The sequence below is a fragment of the Petaurus breviceps genome, unplaced genomic scaffold, assembly GCF_028583685.1.
Source record: "Petaurus breviceps papuanus isolate PSGF00001 unplaced genomic scaffold, PetGlider_PUasm1.0 90994, whole genome shotgun sequence".
NCBI classification, from domain to species: domain Eukaryota; kingdom Metazoa; phylum Chordata; class Mammalia; order Diprotodontia; family Petauridae; genus Petaurus; species Petaurus breviceps.
In genome coordinates this window covers 6,449,772-6,472,834 of record NW_027187393.1, presented here as the reverse complement: position 1 = coordinate 6,472,834, position 23,063 = coordinate 6,449,772, and the positions used below count along the sequence as shown (strand labels likewise).

The window sequence follows — 23,063 nt, the reverse complement described above, 5'->3', positions numbered from 1 at the left end:
ATGCAGGATATAGAATAGGATTTTAAACCTGGGAATTGAGACTATTCAGTCTCGTAAAGGTGAAGGTACTTGGGCCAGTCATTAAGAATGTAAGTGCCAGAGCTGAGGATAGAAACCCAGGAAGGCACAAGTCCATAGAAGTGAGAAGATTTTGGACTGGTTCTGTCACTGCCTCCTCAGCATGTCTGAAGGGCAGACTACGGGCCAAGAGCAGAGGGCCTAGGTTCGGAGGAACCAACCAGCCAGGCAGAAGAACAAGGCCAATTCTGGCTACCATTTCCTTAAGAGAGCAAACCAGAGGGGGCACAGTCCACTCAGGCTGGGGATTGCAAAAAGAGGGAGGGTACTGTGGGTTCTGCACTACGGGGAGTCGGGGAATGCGGAATCCGGCCAGGAAAAAAAAGGGACCAAGGATTCAAGGCTACCAAGGAATAGCTTGGGGCTCAGTAAAGAAAAACTGCAAAGGATCTGGGAGGAAAAAAATCCGAGGTCCATCCAGGAGAGACCAGGGCGGGGTGGGGTGGGGCGGGCCTGGGCGCGCGTGCGTGCGGCCGCCCCGAGCTCCCGGGGACGTTCGCTCCGGTCACGTGCGCGAGGCCCCCGCCTGCCCGGCCCCGCCCCGCTCCTCCCCCTCCTTCTCCCCCTCCCCTCCCCCTCCCGGGCCCCGGTCCCCTCCCCTCCCCCTCCCCGCCGGGTCTGAGGCCGCTGCCGGGTCCGGGAGTCCCGGTGTCCCGCTGTCCGGCTCTCCGGGCCACGGGGACGGACAGAGCGGAGGTCGCAGGCCACGGGCCAGAGTGGGCCGCCGTCGGAGGCCCCTGGCAGGGCCGCAGGTGAGACAGAGGCTGGAGCTCGGGCCGGGTCCCGGGGGGTGGGGTAGGACGCGACGGGACGCGAATGGGACCAGCCTTGTCCCTGGCCCCGGGAAAATGGCGCCGCCGCGCGGGGCGGATGACAGGCCCGGCCGGACCGAGAGCCGCCGCCCGCCGCCGGCCTCGCTCGTGTCCCCGCCGCAGCCGCCATGTTGGGGAGCTGGCCCCTGCCTGCGGGGGGCCAGGTCTGGGGGGGGGAGAGGCCGGGTTCAAGCCTGCGGCGGGGGAGGGGGCTCCCCGCGGTGCCCCAACCCGAGCTCCGCCTCCCAAACCCCCAGCGGGGCCCGGGGAGGCAGGTGTCCAAGCCCCGGCCCGGGCAGGCGTGCAGGGCAGGCCCACCTCATTGTGTGCCGGGGTTACGGGGCCGGTTGTGTGTGCGCGAGGGTGCTCCGGGGATAGGGAGGTAGGGGAGGGCAGGAAGGACACGGGAGGGGCACTGAGGCAGAGCCCGGACCGGGGACTTTGACAGCGGGCGCTACAAAGGAGCGGGCTTCTCCCTCCCAGATACACAGTCCGCTAAGGTGGGGAGGAGGAATGAAGCCTCGAGATGCTGGGGACCCGGACGTGTTGTATGTACAAAAGAGCGATGGTATTGTGTGGGGGCAATGCCCCAGGGCACTCTCCAGGGGATGATCCCCCTCCCCCGCAGCCCGCATCGGAGTAGAGCTCATCATTGTGGGGCTGAGGAAGCAAGGTGTAGACCTAGCGATGTGGAGCAGGGAGTCTCGACCGTGTAGGGAGCCGAACTTCCCAGGATTTAAATGTTGCTTGGAGCACCGTGCAGGGTGCCGGGATTGCAGAGAAGAAAAGGGCCCTGTCCTCAGAGAGCTTGAAATCTAGCTTAAAACTGCACAGAGACTTTTGCGACGCCTTGTTTAAGGATACACAGAATAAATACAAAAAAACAAGGTAGGGAAGGAGAGCACTACAGTTGGGGGTATCAGGAAAGGTTGGGTATAAGGTCTTGATTGAGCTGCTTCTTGGAGGAAGCGAGGCTTGTATTCCAGGCGTGGGGGATGGCCAGTACAAAGGCACTAATGGCCAGTGGAGGTGTCATGCATGAAGAGCAGAGAGAAATCCAGTTTGGTTCTTTTGTAGATTGGGAAGGGGAGTAATAAATAACAAGATTGGAGAGATAGATTGGGGCCAGGTTTTGAAAGTCAGAGAGAGAAGTTATTAGTGTAGCAATAAGGAGAAATTGAAAGGTTTTGAATGTATGAATGACCTGATTATTAAACCCTGTGTATTTGGAAAATTTATCAGTTGTGTGAAGCAGTATAATGGTGTCGGAAAGGCTTTGGACTATAGGTGGTAGTTCAGGCTCTGCCACTACCAATGTGATTTAAGACAAGTCACTTTTAATATTTCATCTAGGTCTTAGTTCCCCCCTCTGTAAAATTAGTGGATTGGAGTAATGCACTCTGCTGAAATTTTATTAACTCCCATTTCCCCCAGTCACTGGTTCTCAGTTTTTCTTTTCTTGCCCTTCTCCCCTTTCACTAAAAAGAACCCCATTCTCCCTTTTCAAATTCCTCATAATCTATCTCCTCTTCAGTCGCTGAAGTGAGATATTCTGACTTTTTTCTAGGGCTAATCCTTTTACCTAATTTTTTTTCTTTAAACACCTTATTTAAGAAGTCAGTCCCTCTGAGACACTTATCTCTTCAGTCTCTCCTCTACTGGTACCCTCTCATCGGTTTACAAATATGTTTATTTTAATAATCCACTTTTATATAGCTACCATCCCAGTCTTTGCTAAACATCTTGAAAAATTGTCTCTACCAGAAGCCTACACATCCTCATTACCCATTTTGTCCTTTAAGATGGAATTTTAGTTCCCATCTATCTACTGAAACTTTTCCTCTCTAGGATCACCATTGTAATCACCAAATCCAATGGTTTTCAACCCCCTTGACTTGTGAGAGACCATATTCTAGAGGTTTTCTTACCTTTTTCAAAAAGTGTCCTACTTTTTTCAGTTCAGTGTCCTCAACTTGGTCTCTATGCCTTAATGAATGTTCTCTGACCATTTGTATTTAGCCTTTTTTCTTCTCTCTACATTTTCCATTGATAAATGAACATTCATACTTCAACTACTGCATCTGTGTAGATAACTCCCAAATTATCTCCAATTTTTACCTCTCTTCTGACCTCTAGACCTGCATCTCCAACTGCCTACAAGAAAGCTTCACTTAAGATGTCTTCTTGGCACCTCAATCTAACATGTTCAAAATCAAGCTTATTTCTTTTATTTGGTCTCTCCTCCTGTTTCCCCTGTTTTGGTTCGATTCACCACTATTCGCTGTGCCTCCTATATTCAAAACTTTGGGGTATCTATTAGTCTCTATTTTTCCTCATCTCTTATATCCAACTAGGTACCAAGTGTTCTGCCTATTCCTCTGCAACATCTCATTCATCCATTTCTTCCTCATTCTTCCCAATGATACCGCCCTAGTACAGGTCCTCATTTCTATTCACTAGTTTTATTTTAGGGGCCTCCTACCTTGTCAAATTCATCCTTCATATTACTACCAGAATATGCTTTCTTATGTATAGATCATGTTGCTCCTCTGCTCAAAAAACTTTAATGACTCTTTATTGCCTACCAAGTAAAGTTCAGATTTCTTTGCCAGGAGTTCAAGGTCTTCTACAGTTTGGGACTTCCTACCTTTTCAGCCTTGTTTCTTTTTATTCCCCTCTCTCGGTACAATGCTTAAAACAAACTGTATTACTCAAACACAGATTGTCCTCATTATCCTCTCCTGTTGAATCCTTAGTAGTCTTTTTGGTTTTTTTGCTTTTTGAAGGGCAATTGGGGTTAAGTGACTTGCCCAAGGTCACACGGCTAGTTTTTGTGTTGTGTCTGAGGCCGGATTTGAACTCAGGTCCTCCTGACTCTGGGGACGGTTCTCTATTCACTTTGCCACCTAGCCGCCCCAGTCCTTTTGTTCTTAACTCATTTGTCACCTCATCCATTAAATTTTCCCTGATCAGTAACAATTTTCATATCTCACACCATTTTTTGTACCTTTCTAACTCACATTTATCCCAGCACATTAAGGTTTACAAAGTGCTTTACATATATTATCTCATTTGATTCTCATAACAACACTGTGAACTAGGTACTATTATTATCCTCATTTTACAGTTAAGAAAACTAAGGCACATGGAGGTTAAATGACTTGCCCAGAGTCACATAACTAATAAATAAGACAGGATTTGATTTGGGGGGTCTTCCCCTACCTCAAGTCCAGTTCACTAACCTTTATATCAGGCTGCCTCTCTTGTTTGGGGAGATACAAAATTTCTCACTCTCATCATTTAAAAAATTCACTTTCTCAGAAAGTATCTTAAATTTTTCATTTATGTAGGGCCACTGTCAAGTATTTTAGCAACAATAGAGTCCAGAATAGGGAGAAATATGTATTAGTTTGCTTTGAAAGATTTTACTTAATCGAATTTAAATTTCATTTTTCTCTTCTTGAAGTATTCAAAATCAGTGCCTCAATCATATTGTAACCTTGTAATTTTCCTCTGCGGTTGTAATCCCTCTTGATGGTGATGTGATTATTTCTAAGTTGCTTTATTTGATAAAAGTTACAGTTTATGGAGTAGAAAAAGAAGTTAATTTGGAGCCAGAAGGTCTGGCTCCAAGTATCCAGGTTCTGCCAGTTAAAACTTAAAAGAACTTGGTTAAGCCACTTAACCTCTCTGGGACTCTGCTCCCTTATCTGTAAAATGAGCTAGTTGAATTACTACATAACTGTAATGCACTTATTGTGTAGTATTGTGTATATGTTTATTCCTCTGCTAGAATTTAAGCTTCACGAGGAAAATTATACAAACTTGCTTCATCTAAACTATATCTTTCCAGCACCCAACATACTGTTCTCCAGGTAGTAAATATAAATGCTTAATAAATATTCATTAAATGTGTGAATGAATAAGTGAATTCAATTTTTAAAAAATATATAGTAAGTGCCTACAGTATCTAAGGCATTGTATTAGATGCTAGGGATATAAAGATAAAAAATGACATGACCATCCTCCCTGACCAAAATTGACCAACACTTCCCTTTATGTTACCTCTCCTATTAGAGAAGGTGAGCTTTTTTGAGGACAGAGACTCTGTGTGTGTGTGTGTGTGTGTGTGTGTGTGTGTGTGTGTGTGTGTGTGTGTGTTTAATGTGTGTTTAGTGCCTGGCACATAGTAAGTACTTAGATGCTTTTTCATTCATTCAAGAATCTTACAATCTGTTGGGTGACTTCACATACAAATAAGTACAAGATGTGGTAAAGGAGAGATGTACGAAAGATGCCATAGGAAAATAGGAGGAAAAGAAGACTCCACCTAGGGTGGAGGCCTTAGAGGTCAGTGGAATCTGGAAAGGCATCTGAATTTGAAACTTCAAGGATTCTGAAAAGCAGTAATGAAGAGGGGAATTAATTCCAGGCCTGGAGGACAGATTGCATGGAAGAAGAAGGTGTGTATAGTGGTCCAGTTTGGAATGTAGAGTGTAGGGAATGGGGAGGAGGGGGGGCGCGGTAATGTAAAATTTGGAAAATGTGGAGATGTGGAAGGACTTGGGTACCAAGTTAAGGAATTTGTATTTTATTCTCTAGGCCAGGAGTTCTTAACCTTTTTTTTTGTGCCATAGACTTCTCCTCATAATCATATTCTTAAATGCATAAAATAAAATACATATGATTAGAAAGGAAACAAGTTATACTAAAGTTCAGTTATCAAAATATTTTTAAAAAAATAACCTCAGATTAAGAAGCTCTGAACTAGTTGATGGCCAAGAGCTCCTTTAACTCCTGCGATCTGGAACTTTGGAGTCAGAAAAGGGGCAGTGAAAATAAGGGTGTGGGGAATGGAAGTATGTGATCTTTCCATGAATGCCTAAATGTAGGATCTGGGCCACTAGGTTATATAAATGAGAGTCACAAATGCCTTTTAGTGTAGAGAGGATCTTGGTTAGTTCTGTTATTCTGGCAGTGCCTCCTTCACCTTGTTCCCAGGTATTTTCTGGGCTCTTTGACTTGAAGTAGATGTACATGTGTTGTGGGCTACCTAATGATGCCTGTGTCTCCTGCTTTAAGACTACCTCTGCTAGGCTGTAGTAGAGCTAGTTGGGTCTCACTCAGCAGCTGCTTTTACCATGATAGGACCTTTTGAAGCCAGATGACCCAACAGAACTGCTAAGGGATGTATTAGCTCCCAATCAGCAGCTTCCTTGTATTGTTAATATTCAAACTGACATGTACCATTTTTCCAGGGGCAGAGAGGAAGAGGAAATGTACTAAAGTAAAAAAGAACAGTGGTTATGGTTGTAGAATTAGGAAATCTGAGTTTTCATCCTTGCTTTCTAGATGTGTGAACTTGGACTGGTCATTTTACCTTTTAGTGCCTCAGTTTCCTCATCTGTAAGATGGTGATGATAATGCACATGTTACTTCATAGGCTTGTTATAAGGAGAGTGGCTTGTAAATCTTTTTTTCTCTAATCAATAGTGATTTAGAGCATTTTTTTATATGGCTATAGGTAGTTTTAATTTCTTCTAAAAATTGCCTGTTCATATCCTTTGACCATTTATCAATTGGGGAATGACTTGTATTCTTATAAATTTGACTCAGTTGTGCTTTGTAAATCTTAAAGCACTAGAAAAATGTTAAATGGATTTTTCTTTAGTGGTTCTTTAATCACATTGGTGTAGGTACTCTTTCTAATTATACAGTTCACAACTCATTCACAATTTGTCTTCTTGTGTGATTTTTGTCCTTTTCCTCCCGTAAATCTACCCAGTGCACTAGACACTGTTATTTAGAGCTTTTTACATTTGACAGGTAAAAAGGGCCATCTCATGACTGACCCATAAGTCATGATAAGTAGTAGCCTACTTTTCACTACTTTTTTTTTTCTCTTTAACTTTTTTAAAAATTTATTTTCATCATTCTTTTTTTTAAACTTTGAGTTCTAAACTCTCACCTTCCCTCCAGTCTTTTCTCTACCCATGGAGAAGGCAAGCAACATGTTATCAGTTATACCTGTGAAATCATACAAAACATTTCCATATTAGCTGTGCTGCCACCAAAAAAAAAAAACCCAAAACTATAATGAGTGAAAATGCTTCAGTCTGCACTCAGAATTCATCTCTCTCTGAAGGTGGATAACATATTTTTCATCATGGGTCCTTTGGAATTGTTGATCATCACTACAGTATTGCTGTTACTGTGTACCATGTTCTTCTAGTTCTGCTCACTTCACTTTGCATCAGTTATAATATACGTCTAATCACATTTTTCTGGAACCATCTTGCTCTTGATTTCTTAGAGCACAACAAATAGTATGCCATCACAATCATATATGACCACTTGTTCAGCCATTCCCCAGTTGATGGTTATCCCCTCAGTTTCCATTTCTTTGCTACCACAAAAAGACCTGTTATAAATATTTTTGAACAAATAGGTCTTTTTCCCATATCTTTGAGGTCTTTGGCATACAGACCTGGTGGTGGTTGGCTGGATCACAGTTATATAGCCCTATGGGCACAATTATGAATTGCTTTTCAGAATGGTTGGACCACAGCTCCCCCAGGAGTGCATTACTGTCCCAATTTTTCCACATCTCCTCCAGCATTTGTCCTTTTCCTTTTTTGTCATGTTAGCCCCTCTGATAGGTGTGAAGTGGTACCTCAGAGTTGTTTTCATTTGTGTTTCTCTAATCAGTCAGTAGTCATTTTGATTATTTTTTAATGTGACTATTGATAGCTTTGATTTCTTCTTCTGTAAACTTTCTGTCCATATCATTTGACCATTTATCAGTTGGGGAATGACTTGTATTCTTATAAATTTAACTCACTTTACTACATATTTGAGAAATGAGGCCTTTGTCAGAAAAACTTGCTGTAAATTTTTTTCTCCAGCTTCCTGCTTTCCTTCTAATCTTGGTTGTATTGGTTTTGTTTGTCCAAACCCTTTTTAATTTTATATAATCAAAGTTATATTTTTATGCTCCCCTAACTTACTTATGATATTACTTTTTATGTCTTAATTGTTTACCCATTTTGACCTTATTTTGGTATTCGGCATGAAATGTTGGTCTCTGCCTAGTTTCTGCCAAATTGTTTTCCCAGCAATTTTTATCAGATAGTGAATTCTTGCCCCTGAAGTTTGGATCTTTGAGTTTATCAAACAGTATATTACTATCATGCATCTCTCTCAATGACTCTTTGGGTTACCAGAAACCTTGATTTTTTTGGACATTGGGGTGTTACATGATTTCCAGCCATATTGGTGTTCAAAAAATGGTTTTTAGTGCTGTCAAGGAGGCATCATTGAATGTGCTACACAATTTTCCAAAGGCAATCTGGCTCTCTCTTCCTCCCATTTAATTTTGAGCCTAGTTTATTGTTCATTGACAGCTCCATAAATACAACTTGTATAAATTCAGTGGACTGCCCATCCAACAGCATGTAATGATCTGGGAGTATTATGAATTTTTCACCTTTTTTTTTTTTTGGTCTTAGGTGAATATTGAGATATTTTTTACTATCCCTGAATCTCGATGAAATCACAATGCAATCAGTGCAGTGTTACCTGGAAACAGAAGTTTCTGGAGTACCTCACCATTTATTTTTTAAAAATCCCTTTTTCATTGGGATTTTGCCAGAAAATAACAGGAGCTAACACTTTGGTGAATGTGTGTCTCTACCTGTTTTATGCTACTTTGAGACTGATAGAGGATTGAACTAAGTTATTTCTGTGATTTTTATCAGTCTAATAATCTTACATGTTTTTTACATATGCATGGAGACACCTCAGAGGGTAGCCTGTAGGGTTACTTTTTTGCTCCAACTACTCAAATACTTTTTTTTTTTTTTTACTTTTTTGGAGGGGGAAAGGCAGGGCAATTGGGGTTCACATGGCTAGTAAGTGTTAAGTATCTGAGACCAGATTTGAACTCGGGTTTTCCTGACTTTAGGCCCAGTGCTATATTCACTGTGCCACCTAGCCACTTCTCAAATACTTTAAAAACAACAAATAAACAGAAGAAACCTGGTAGCTAAAGGTCACAGTAGATAAAGTACCTTACTTAAAATCAGGAAGACCAAGTTTAAATTTGGCTTCAGTCATTTAATAGATATGTGACCCTGGAAAAATCACTCAACTTCTGTTTTCCTCAGTTTCCTCATCTGTAAAATGGGGATAATAATAGCACCAGCATTGTTGTAAGGCTTAAATGAGATAATTTTTGTGAAGCATGTAGCGCAGCTGGCACATGGTAGGCACTTTATAAATGTTAGCCATTATTATTAATATTGTTACTATTATTATTATACTTTTCAGCCACTTTTGTGATTATGAAGATGTGGTCCAGTGTAGAAAATTGAAATTGCCTGTTCCATTCGCATATTCATCAAAGTTACACCTTAGTATTTGTGTATATTATTTTCATAATATTTTACAGCAATATGAAAGTAGGCAAATGAGTTACTTGCTGATGTCCTCTCAGTTGCTTTTTTTGGAGAATAATACTGATTTTTTTTTTCTCATCATTTGGTATCTCACATTTTTCAAGATGTCTGGAAATTGGATCCTTCAATGCTTCTAAAATTGTATGTCTGTAGCCAGGATTTCCTCAGGGTGTAGTTAGTTATTTTTCCAACTTTATTTTCTTGATTTCCATTTCAACTTCTTCATTATGGTACATTTGGTTGGTACTCAGATGCTAGAATCAAAATGTAGTCACAATGATGAAAATAGTTCTATAGAAACACTGGTAAGTCTGTTCTATTTTCTGGCTAGTTATCCTCCTTAACAGTTTTTGTATATGAATATGATGATCTAGGTTAGCTGGGTTTCACATTAAGCATTTTGCAGACTCATTTTCTTCTGCTTTGCAACTGCAGGACCTCCCCATCCCCCACCCTCCTGGCCTGCTGCAGAGATCACCAGGGTTTAGAATGTCTTCTCTGGCCAACTTGTGGCACATAGGGATGAAGGAGGGTGGCCCTACCAGAAAACTGGAGATTGTGGAGGTAGAGAACTGCCAGGTGAGTTTGGAGGCCTTTAAAAACACAAACCTATTTTCTGAGGTTAATTCTAAAATATTGTCAAGCATAATTTGCTAAATAAAGTGGTTCATAACATTAAAAGATAATAGGTTACATTTATATAGTGCTTTAATGTTTGCAAAGTACTTTATATACATTGTCATTTGATTCTTAGACAACAGCCCTAACTGGACATTCATTGTGTGATGGGTTGGATCAGGTGACCTCTAGGAGTACTTGCAACTGTAGTAATAAAAATAACTTTCATTCATGTTAAATTTTTATTTATGTTAAAATTTTGCCTTTATGATTCTTGATGAGAGAATGCTAAATGGTATAAAGGCCCAGATTCAAATCCTGCCACTTGGCTTTATGGCCCTAGGCAAGTCATTTAATCTCTCAAATTGCCTCAGGTAATTCCTGGAAGATCTGAAGTTGTGGAATTGTTGCTGAAATGCTTTTGTGGAAGGAAATCCCTGGGGGAGGGGTGGGAAATGATTCTTTTAAGAGTTTGTATTCTAGGGGGGGCTAGGTGGCACAGTGAATAGAGCACCGGCCCTGGAGTCCTGAGGACTTGAGTTCAAATCAGGCCTCAGACACTTGACACAAAAACTAGCTGTGTGACCTTGGGCAAGTCACTTAACCCCAATTGCCCTCCAAAAAGGGGGGGGGGGAGTTTGTATTCTGGAAGTAATAAAAATGTTTACTATGAAGAACCTCTTCTCTGTGAAACTGAAGGAAACCTATCATAATTGATTAATATATTTTGCGTTCCTATTGAGTGCATGGCACTGTAGTGTTTACAGAGCATACATAGTGGAGCATTTACTAGAGGCAAGAGACACCTGCTTGCATTCCCCAGTAATCTGTGTGCCTTACTGGCACTGCCTTTTTGGCTGAGGAGAAATGGGATCTATAAAGACTCTTCAAGTGGAGACTGTTGGAGGGCTTTGTGCTTCAGGTAATGACTGGAATAGATAACTTCATCAGATATCTTATTTCTAAACTCAATCAAAAGAATTCTGATGCAGGGTCCTTCTTCTGATTCAGGTTCTTCCATTATACCTCAGAAGGGCTAAAAACACCTTCATTTGGTGATTAGGATCTTACTTGGGATGATGAGGCCAGTAAATTTCCCAGGCCATGAAATTAGATGAAATTTATTTTCCTGCTACTTGATCATTCTCTTATGCTCCTGCAGGAAAAATGATAGAAGGTGATAAGGGGATAGTTGCCATCCTACTCTGATTTCAGCTTGTGCGAAGGAATGTCATGAGGAGGAATGATTACATTTATCCTCCATGATATCCAGTGGAGCTAACAAAGATGTATGGCAAAATTTATAGGGAGGTAGATTTCAATTCAGTAAGGAAAAATTTTCTAACAAATAAGAGTTATTTTAAAATAAAATAGACTGCCTCTGAAGTTTGAGGTCCTTATTATCAATGTTAATTCAGCATAGACTTTGGGACTTCCTGGGGAGGTTTGTAGAGGAAATTCTTGATTCAGTAATCCTTGGACAATATACCCTCTGATCCCTCTTCTAACATTAGGGCTTTGTGATTTTAGGATCCTCCCTGATCCTCCTGTATTCTTTTCTTTTTCTGAGGGTTGGATCCATGAATTACCTGGCAGTTCTCAACAAACAGATGGAGGCTGAACTTTACAGTCTATATGATCACTTAAAGATCTGTCCATGTTGTTCACTAGCCCTCATTACATTGTTATCATCTGTGTTGGATATAGGTCTTACAGATTTTAAATTCTAGAAATTCTGTGCTTAAAGGAGGGTAACAGTTGAGGAATAGGATCAAAGGGATTGTTTCTGTGTACAATTAATTCTTAGTAATTATTGTTAGAGAAAGAAGAGGCACAAGTATCCATAGGGCAAGATCTTAGTACTAAGCATAGGGCTTTATACTTCGTTTCCAGACAGTGCTACCCTACCTTTCTAGACCAATATTAAATCTCATATAAATCCCTTCCTATGCTCCAACCAGCTGAACTATTCCACATTACCTTTTTTATGTCCTGTGCCTTCCCTAGGCTTTTACTAATTCAACTACCTATGCTTGAAATGCCCTCTATCAGCTCCTCCCTTCTCTACCCCATCTCTGCATTTTGAAAGGCTTCCCATCATTCAAGATCCACACCTTCCTTTAAGTTTTTCACAATTCCCCTAGTGAGAAATGAAGTCTTTCCTTCCATGGAGCTTACAAAACACTTGGTTTATACTTCTCATATGCTTAGCTTATTCTGTTTTGCATTAATGGTTATTTGTATAAGTGTCATTCATATCCCCTGCTAAGTCTGTAAGGTCTGCAAAGAGAGAGGTCAATGTCTAATTTATCTTTGTACTTTATTTCTAGCCTAGCAAAGTGCTCTCAGTATAGTAGGTACTTAGTATTTGTTGAATTTTACTCAGTTTGCATAAAGTAATTGGTTGTTTAATTGATAAGAATTTTTTATTATCTTGAGAGGCAGCATGGCATAGTGCAGGCCTGCACAACCAGCAGCCCACCAAAGGATTTTAGATGGCCTGAGAAAAATGTAGAGAACATGCTCTACAGGTTGTGCGGGCCTGGTGGAGTGGATAGAGAATTGACCTCAGAATCAGAAAGACCATTGTTCAATTCCTGCCAGACATACTAGTCTTGTGCCCCTGGGAAAATCATTGAACTTTTCCATGTCCTAGACATCTCTCTAACTCTACAACTTGCTGAGCAGTTGGAAGATATTTCCCCAAAGGTGTTCCCTATGAAAATGAAATCATTGATCCAGTTTAGAAAAAAATAACAAAGAGATGCTGCCTAGAACCTATACTGTATTTTTGATACTTTTTGATGATGCATCAAAAATGTCTTCTTGTGTTTTTTTGTTGCTGGGTCATAAAGGATAAAAATTCCAAGCCCATCGTAAACTTTGTTTAGAGATCTGGAATATTGTAACATTTGTTATTCTTCAGGATATTTAGCCTTCTAATATAGAATCTAGTATGAGGGGGATAATTAATGCCTTTGAGCTTTTGATTTTGTCTTTCAAGCCTAATGTGCCAAGGTCAAGTTCTTAACCACATGTGTCAATCTATGTTAAGATGAAGGTTTAATAGGTCAGTTTCTTAATTTTTTCTTTAGGTAAGATGATAAGATTGTTGACCTGAACCTTTTTTGGGGGGGGGGTCAGTTTAATTCAACATATAATTATTAATTGTCTAATATATACACAGCCCCACCCTGTATTGGATAGAGATATGAATTTGGCATTGCCCCCCTTTCATGCAGCGTAGTAATAATATCTTATACTTATATCATACTTTATAATTTGCCAAGACCTTTCCTCACAAAAATCCTGTGAAGTAGGTAGTGTAATTATTACTCCCTTTATACAGATGAAGAAAGTAAAGCTTAAATAAGTGAAGTCAGTTTGCTTATAGTAAGAGGGATAGCTGAAACTCAGTATACCAGGTATGAGGTGATAGTATTTAAGAAGCTTCAAGGGAGGGACTTGTAGATGGAAATCAAGAAAGAAGAAATCTGCTATTTTGACTATTTATAATCTGTTAAAATTCTAATTTCTTGACCAGATATTTTGTCAGCTATTCAGAACACTAACTTTCTCTATTTTGGTTTGTGGTTTGCCTAACTGGGCCCCTGAGGTGTCTGGACTAGACAGAAATACATAGTAGTGTTTAAGAACATTATGAGAGGGGTTGGAAGGATAGGATCTGCCTCATATTAGATCTCTTTTTTTTTTGTAGGGCAGTTGGGGTTAAGTGACTTGTCCAAGGTCACACGGCTAGTTTTTGTGTTAAGTGTCTGAGGCCGGATTTGAACTCAGGTCCTCCTGACTCCAGGGCCGGTGCTCTATTCACTTCGCCACCTAGCTGCGCCATCATATTAAATCTCTTATGGCTATGTCCTTTGAACAGTTCATATTAATTATTCTCCCAGTTACTTTCTATGTACCTTACAAATTAAACTGAAACATTAAAATTTTGTGACAGACACTGTCATTTTATTTGTTAGACTGCTGAGTTCCTTTTTTTTAATGTGCTCATCCTGTGATCTAGAAGTTTCTATACTTGGTGAAGGGAGTCACACTTTAAATGTCCTCAGATTAAATGAAAATTTCCATATTACACTGGTACTGAATTAAGAGGGAATTCTCTCCTTATTGAGTTCTTAGTAACAGGTCTTTTCTCAAACTTAATAAAAATCAGGGGTTTTTTTGTACCATTTAAAAATATTGAAGCCATCACCTGTAGAAAATGCATTAATTAAAAACTTATTTACTTCACATTGATTTCTGTGGCAAATGTAGATCACCTTTGTAACAATTACTTTATGTAACATTATGACTTTATTTTTCCCTTTTTTTTCCCCAACTGTTACTGCAAAGTACAGGTACCCAAATGCCTGTTTATTTGGAGTTAAAGGCAGTAGTCTGGCTAAATGATAAGACAAGACATCATTTTGGTAAGTGAAACCATATCTATGTGAGAGACTTTGGGTGAGTGTTTAGGAAGCAATGGGTTATTCTCTTTATCTCCTTATTTTCCCCTGACTAAAAAGGATTGTAACAGTAATACCTGCTCAAAAGGATTTTGAGGCTTAATTTACTCTCCTTGGCATTTGTAAGTGTTCTTTCTTTGTTTTTCTAAATAGGATTTCTAAAAACCATTATGAACCTTTTTTGAAAAAAATTATTATTACCTTGTCTAGAGAGGCCTCATGATGCCTTGGAAAGGGCACAGTCTTTTGAGTCAGAGGACCTTACACCAGTCTTTCTTCGTTCTTACTCCCTATTTTACTCTTCGATCCAGTTAACACTGGTCTCGTGGCTGTTTCGTGAACAAAACACTCCATCTCTTGGCTCCAGGCATTTTTTCTGCCTGTCCCCATGCCTGTGATGTTCTTGCTTCTCTGCTCTGCCTTCTGGCTTCCTTCAAATCCCAGCTAAAATCCCATCCTCTGCAAGAAGCCTTTGCTAACTCCCACTTAATTCTAGTGCCATCCTCCTCTTTAATTATTTCTTGCATATCCTGTATGTAAATTGTTTGTACATATTTTGTTTGATTGTGGGCTTCTTGAGGGCAGGCACTGTCTTTTGCTTTTTGTATTCCCAGAGCTTAGCACAGTATCTGACCCATGGTAAGTACTTAATAAATATTTATAGACTCTTTTCCTGGGTGCAAATTCTGACTGTCTTATGTACTGCTTGTATAACCTTGATCACATCACTTAACCTTTCCAGGCCACATCTATTAAAAAAAAAAGGAGTTTGGACTTAAAATTATCATTTAGCTCTAAATTCTGTGAACCAAAACCAACTTCATTTTTTATTGTCTGTGGCTCTAGAACATCAGAGTGGGAGCTAAATTAATGATTTTGATTATTGGCTAGGACTACTAGATAAAGGAAATCATGAGATAATGGGAAAAGACCCAGACTTGGAGTCAGAAGACCTTGATTTGATTTGATCTTGGCTTTTCCACTTAAATGTATGGCCCTAGAAATTTAACCTCTTTGAACCTGTTTCCTCATTTCTAAAAGGAGGAATAATTATCCTTGCCCTGCTTATTTCACCAAGGCTATAGTGAAGATAATTGAACTTTAGTCTTTATGGGCCAGCAAAGAAACATATACTAGTTCCTATAGGGAATTGCATCTAGTTATTGTTATTGTTGGTACAGGAAAGGTAAGTATGGAAAATTATGCTTCCCTAGTTGTTGAGCAGGACTTCATCTCCTAGCATGACCTAAGCCATGGGCCATGACCCTACCACCTTCTGAATCTATAAGTCCAGCTGCTGAAGGGTTGTGCTTTTTTAAGGTTTGGTGAGTAAAACCTGTTCTTTCTGGAATGCTTCAAGATGAGTACAGTAAATTCAACTACAGACTCTTCAACAGTAAGGAAATCCCTTTTTAGAAAAATAATCTTCAATGGCTGGCAGGAAATGTGTACCTAAAAGACAAGATTAAGCCATTCAGTTTTTTTTATTCATTGATTGAACATTTATTAAATACCCACTGTGCTAGGTGCTGCCTTGTTTAGATGATACATGGTCCTTGCTGTCATATTGCTAACAGATCTAGTGGAGGATTGGTAACACAAACATTGGTCACTGTAATATAAGCATTACATGATGCATGTTAAAGAATTATATCCAAAAACCTGAAATACTTTTGTAAGACCCAGTCATAATGTTCTTTGTATTGAAGGATAATTTTTTTTCTTTTTCTTTATTATATCCAGATGACTAAAAGCATGTAGTAAATTAACAAATTTATGGTATTAAAATTTTATCTGGTAAAACTTGGTGCATTGTAATTTTATGTTAATTTTATTATATATTTGGGTGTTATTCATTAAATATAGTAATCACAATAGTTTTGGGCTTCTTTTGATTAATGATGTTTGCAAATATAATACCCAAATCCTAATGCTATGACGGTCCACTGTTCTAGAACAAAGTTATCAACCGCTTCATGACTGCTAAGTGTGACATACCTAGGTAGATATTTTTTTTTGCATTTTGAAGTAAATTTTTATTAATACCTTTTTTTCATCACTTACATATCCTGGCTTATCTCTTCTCCCTCTCCCAGAGAGCAATACTTCATAACAAAGATTTAAAGTTAAGCAAAATTAATCAACATATTTGAAAAACTTGGCAATATATACTTTTAGTCCCCTACCTCTTCAAAAAAGTAGGAGAGAATGCTTTTTTTTTTTTGGCTTTTTGGAGGGCAGTTGGGGTTAAATGACTTGCCCAAGGTCACACGGCTAGTTTTTGTGTTAAGTATCTGAGGCCTTATTTGAACTCAGGTCCTCCTGACTCCAGGGCCGGTGCTCTATTCACTGTGCCACCTAGATACCCCCGAGAGTGCCTTCTTGTTTGTTTCTTTTTTTTGGAGCCAAATGTAGTCATATAATTTTTAAGCATTGAGTTTAAATTTTTTTTTCCCCATTTGCACTGTTATAGTTAATGTATGTAGCATTTTCTTAGTTGTTTACTTCATTTTGCATCTGTTCATATAAGTTTTCCCATGCTTTTCTGTATTTATCATTCATTTTCTTTTAAATTTTTCTAAATTCAGTTCCTTTTAAAATTTTTTCAATGATCAAGTGTTGCTTTTTTTTTTCTTTCTTCCAAACAGTTCCCAGGTAGAGAAAGACATTTTAAAATGTACTGCAGATTTTGTTTTTGTCCTGTGGATGTCCCTCACACAAAGAAACAAAAATCACACCAATACTACCCAAAGTAACTTTTGAGACTTAACCACTTATTGAATCATCTTCTCTAGCCATCTTTAAATAAATAATATTTATCTTTCTGGTATAATTTAGGACATAGAAGAAGGGTGATAGATTGGTCTTCCAGATATGTGTCTGTATATGTATTTTCTAGATAAGATATATACAGTAACAGATACATGATCAGTGCTGAATAAATATTTATGGAGTTTAACTTAATTCTTTTTTTACATTTACCCCCTCACTACTCCTTCCCCCCCTTCCCTATATCCCATATGTTTATGATGGTAACATGAAATGGAATAAAAAGAAATATTCTTCTTAAGTTTAAAGCACTCTTTAAAAAAAGTTTTATTGATGCCTTTTGCTTTTTATACTTCTCATTTGCTAATATACCACCCATCCTGGTCCATAGTCCTTTATAATAAAGAAAATCTTTAAGTAAAACTTAGTAAACTGACAGTGTGTGCAATCAGTATTCCACATCCATAATCCTCTTACTTTTTATTGATAGGGAGGGATTAGGTATGCCAATTTCTAATTTTGTTATGTTTATGCTTATTGGGACATCTTGATTAAAGACATTTTTTAGAATTTCTTTTTGGGGGGGGGGCTGTCTTATTGCTTGACAGATAAATTATAGCTTTCACAGTACTGTGGAATACAGCTGAAATACATGTGTACATTGTAATATATGCACAATGAGAAATTTTTTCCTTTTTTCTCTCATTTAAAAGGTTGCCTCACTGTCTGCATGGTGTGTTTGTATTGAATAATCATCACCATGGTTTTGGATGACCTTCCAAACTTAGAAGATATTTATACTTCCTTGTGCTCACCAACAATGGAAGACTCAGAGGTGGATTTTGACTCTGAACTGGAAGATGATGACTCAAAACATGACAGTATTTTGGGGGATTCTACTATCTTTATGGCTTTCAAAGGAAACATAGATGATACTGACTTGAAATGGAAATTGGACACCATATTGGAGAATGTTCCCAGTCTTTTGCATATGGGTAATCTGCTTTAAGAATCTTTTCTAGTATTTATGTGGTTATCTTGAATTATAAATAGTCACACCCCGTTGGCAGGAATATGAGAGTGACTGGATTGGGACATGGTTTGAATTAGTAAAAAAAAAAATCTGAATTGTAGAAATTTAAAAAGAAATTAAAGTATGTTATTTTCAGATAGGAGATTGTAACTAGACTGAGTTTTGCCTAATGTCCCTAGAATGTGTTTACTAGGTAAGAACAATTAAGCAGTTAGCTTATATACATGTAATTACACATAAGTACTAAAGAAGACTAGAAGAGGTTGTCCTCTTAACTTAACAATTTTCCCAGAAGTCTTATGCTTAACACTAACACCCTCGTATTAAGGCAGACTTCAGTGTAGGTCCTCTCAGAATTACCCCAAATTCCGATTTCTTCTTATCTGAATTAACTTTTCTGTGGTGTAATTTGTTTTCTGTAGAGAAGATAGTGTTTTTCAAGGAATTTGGATGCTTTAAACCAACTTCTTTAGCAGTTATTTAGCACATGTATTCAGAGCCTTGTATTTGTCAGTCATATTTATCAATGTATATTATATACTAAGAACCTTTTTATTCACAAAGCAGCTGTTAGATCATGTTAAGTTGGTGCATTTGGCATTGCTTTGCTGACTTATTAAGATATAGAATCCCTGTTTTTTGGTGATTTTAGGAAATATTACAAAGTGACTAAATTTAAAATGGTAGCATTAGGTCTGAGTGTTTGTGCTAAAATAGAAAGTGCTTTAGGGGCGGCTAGGTGGCACAGTGAGTAAGAGCGCCGGCCTCAGAGTCGGGAGGACCTGGAATTGGTTCTGGCCTCAGTTACTTAACACCCACACAAAAAACCTGACTGTGTAACCTTGAGCAAGTTACTTAACTCCAATTGCTTTAAAAAAAATAAAATATAAAGTGCTTTTAGGCAATTCCATACTTCTGAATGACCCTTACATTTACATAAATGTATGCTGTCTCTGAAAACCTTTGATTCTCTTTTCAAGAGAGTTCGATTAATGCTTTCTGAAGTGGTTTATGTTCTTAAAGCCTTTCCTAGAGCCAGTAACAGGAGGGTCATTTCCCCTTCTGCCTAAGACTTTATCCTGTCTCAACAGACTTGATAACAGATATTCCACGAGCCCCTGTCAGTCTCTTCAGTTAGCCCCACTAGAGCTCTCCTCAAAAAATCATAGAACTCTAATGTTAGAAGCAACCTTAGAAGTTGTCAAGTTCAACACTTAATCTTAAACATGATTACCCATTATAATATACTGTCCTTATTAGACCCCCTTGGAATAGCCATAATGGGGCTAGGGGTAGGATGGCCTTCCATCCTTCAATTGAAACTTAGAGTCTGAGAGTGATAGAATTTAAAACCTAGAAGGAACCTCTGAGCCCATTTAATCTAATACCTGCATTTTATAGAAAGGAAGAAACTGAAGTCCAGGGAAAGCATGTCACTTGTCAAAGGCCTGCAGTGAGATACTGGAGAGTCTGGATTAGAATCCAGATTTCCACACTCTTAGTCCTGTGCTATTTCCCTTATACTATGCTGGCATTTCCATCTATGACTGTAACTTAGAATTATTCCTTGTATTGAATCTAAACTCATGAACCTAGCGTTCTGGGACTCCTACCAATATGCTTTGTCTCGACAGCCTTAGTCCTCATTGCTGCCTGGGTAAAGCCTTTGATCTTTTTTTCAATTCTGCTTTTGTACTGTCACTTCAGTCTACTATTCACACACTCTTGCTTGTTTCTACCTTCTCTTTAGAATTCACTTTTTCTCATTCACCATCTGTGTCCTTCCCTTTAAAACTTACCTTTCTTGTAAGTCTTTCATTATTATTCTCTCTTTAACCCACTGTCCTCAATTTGTATACTCAATTTAAACTAAATTAATTTTCATTAGTAATAACTTATATTTATGTAATGCTTTCCAGTAGGCAGAGAGATTTCCTGATACTCTTGTAAGGTAGGCAGTATAGTAATGATTATCCCCCTTTTACCAGTTAGAAAACTAAGACTTAAAAAGGTTACATGACTAGCCCAGAGTCTTATTATTGGGCAGTAGAAAAAAGTACTGGATTAAGGGTTGGAGGACCTGGTTTTAATCCCTGTTTTGTTATTTGGTATCTGTGTGACCTTGGGGAGGTCACTTGACTTCTCTGTGTCTCAGTTTCCTCATCTACCAGCTGGCAGTTGGATTACCTAACATCTCAGACCCTTTGCAACTCAAAATTGAAAACAACAATTTTACTATTGTAATTAATTAACTGGCCAAGCCAAGACTCAAACCATCTTCTTCCTGGTCCTAAGTCTTGAGCTAAGGCTATGTTTTATTGTAATATAGCCTACTTCCCAAATCTGGATGAATTCACAGTAGTTTCATCAACTCCTGTGGGTTCACCTTATATTCAGATGGTTCCTTGATTTGTATATTCAGACCTGGTTTCTCCCTGAATGCCAGTGCCATGTAACCAGCTGCCTATTAAACATCTTTAACTGGATGTCCCATGGGTATCTCAACCTCAGTGTATCCAAAACAAGATTTGTTTTTGAAAACTCTCCTCTGCCTAACTGCCCTATTTCTATTGAAAGTACCACCGTCCTAGTCACCCAGGTTTATAACTGAGGAGTTGTCGCCAATTCTTCTCTCTCATGCCTCGTATCCAGTTAGTTGCCAAGTCTCATTGATTCTGTTTCTTTGACATCTATCCCCTTCCCTTGACTTACACACCTCACGCCTCAAATTCACTCCCATCTCACCTGTTGTCTAGACTATTTTAGTGACTTCCTGGTTGGTCTTCTTGCTTCTACTCTCTCATTTTTCTTATCCATCCTGCATGTCACTGCTTTGCCCAAAAAGCTCCAGTAGCTCCCTCTTACCTCTATGATAAAAAAAACATGAACAACTTTGTTTGGCATTTAATGTCCTTCTGCATTCAACCATCATTCCAGACTTTTTATACATTCTTCATTTTGCACACTCTGTTTCAGCCTAAGCTTCTAGTCCCTATTTGGGATATTTCATCTATTTTAATATCTATTCCTGACATGTACTTGCTTCTCACCTCTCACTCTGAATTCTTAGCTCCTTACAAGGCTCAGCTTAAATGAGCTTAGGAAGGAGCCATCTTGATTCCCCTTTGTACTTGATCCTCATTAATCCACTGAAAGTTACTTTTTATTTGCTTTGTGTGGAGTTTTTTATTTATGTGCTTATGTTGTTTTCCCCTAATAGAGTGTAAATTTTTTGCAATCAGAGGTTGTTTTGTTCTTGTTTTTATATCCCTGTTGCCTATTACCGTGCCTGGTACATTTTAAGTGCTTAACAAATGCTTTTATGAATGAATGAATGAATAATTGAGGAGATTGGGAGTTCAAATGAATGATGTCTGAATTACAGACTATTTTGTGTGTAATAACTTGAAATGCTTGCTGTTTATTTAGATTGAGAAATGCATTATTCATTCATCCATTTATTAAATGCTTACCAGGTACAGAGCACTGTGTATTAGAGGAAATACAAAATACAAAAAAGACGTAAGTCATGACCCCTATTGTTGCCAGCTTACAAACTAGTGGGGGAAAAAACACATATAAATATGTAATAACCATAAAGCATAATAGAATATGATGAGAGCATGAGAAGTCTGAAGTACTATGTGATGTCCCAGGGAAAAAATAATAGTTCTGGTTTGAAGGATGAGGAAAGATTCAGTGAGGAAGATTGCACTTAAGAAATGGAAAGTCAGACCCTCTAGTAACGAAGGTTTCTTACAGTTTGTTGAGACTCTCCCTTCTCTTTGGCCTTACTTTTTCTGCTTTGAGCTCTATAATGGTAATATATTGAAATGCTTTAACCTTTCTTGCCCCTGAGGTTTTCTGTACTGCTGTGAAGGTTCTTTTATGGTGAAACTTGCCAGAAAAGGATGATAATTTAATGGAAGAGGTGTCATGAGCTTTCTTACTTATCCAGATCAAGACAAAGCATGTACTTTTGTGTACGAAGCACTATGCTAACACTGAGGTTACAAATACAAGTAAGCAAGATACTCCCTGATCTCAAGGAGTTTACATTCTAATGGGGAAAGACAACCTACAAAATGAAACTAGAAAGGGAGGGCCAGGTGTATATGAGGCAGCATCATATGGAGACTTCATTGCAGAGGTGGGAAGACTTTCATCTCTTAGGGTCAAGAGGCAGAGGAGCAGAATCCAAGGCTGCAGTGGGAAGCCAAGGATGATTATAACTAGAATATAGCTATCACTGTGAGAAGATAGCTGGGAAGAGCATATCCTTTACATGGCTGACACATTTTTTTTTCTATTTCTCTTTTAACCAAGAATCCAATAAGCTCAAAGTACAGAAGGTAGAACCTTGGAACAGTGTCCGTGTTACATTTAGCATCCCCCGGGAAGCTGCAGAACGGTTACGAATTCTGGCTCAGAACAACAATCAGCAACTCCGGGACTTAGGAATTCTCTCCGTTCAGATTGAAGGTATCTCACTCTTTAATTTGCTCGTTTGATAGTTTCATTTATGACATTGATAGGAATCACCGGAAATAGCCTGCATTGTGTATTGGAGCAGCTCTGTAGATATTTTTCAGTTATATAATTGTCAGGCCTGTTGAATGATGGCCAGATCATAAACCAATCTGTGTTTCCTGTTTTAGCAGCTAAGAGTGGAAGATGGGTTGAGGTTGGTGCGGTCTTGTCACTCTGCTACCCAGTCCCCTTTGGGATCCAACTATACTGCATTTGTGAGTGATAAAATTCATGGATATAACAATGGTTGTCATGATATAAGCATAGCTTTCTAACTTCAGGGTATGTGTACAGA

The 23,063-nt window shown here is 38.9% G+C and overlaps 1 protein-coding gene across 3 annotated transcripts in view; it reads left to right on the top strand.

Annotated features, from left to right (window-relative positions):
- The first annotated feature begins 668 nt into the window (after window positions 1–668).
- Window positions 669–23,063, top strand: part of NCOA6 (nuclear receptor coactivator 6) — a 67,338-nt gene continuing 44,943 nt past the window's right edge. For 2 of the 3 annotated variants that reach the window (XM_069077553.1, XM_069077551.1), the window contains exons 1-5: window positions 669–830; window positions 9,782–9,925; window positions 14,329–14,400; window positions 17,919–18,200; window positions 22,565–22,720. In XM_069077553.1, coding sequence (XP_068933654.1) covers window positions 17,966–18,200; window positions 22,565–22,720 — 391 coding nt within the window. In that variant the 5' untranslated portion in view covers window positions 669–830; window positions 9,782–9,925; window positions 14,329–14,400; window positions 17,919–17,965. Of the gene's footprint in view, window positions 831–9,781; window positions 9,926–10,707; window positions 10,887–14,328; window positions 14,401–17,918; window positions 18,201–22,564; window positions 22,721–23,063 lie in introns of all 3 variants that reach the window. The other variant, XM_069077552.1, reaches the window with a different exon arrangement.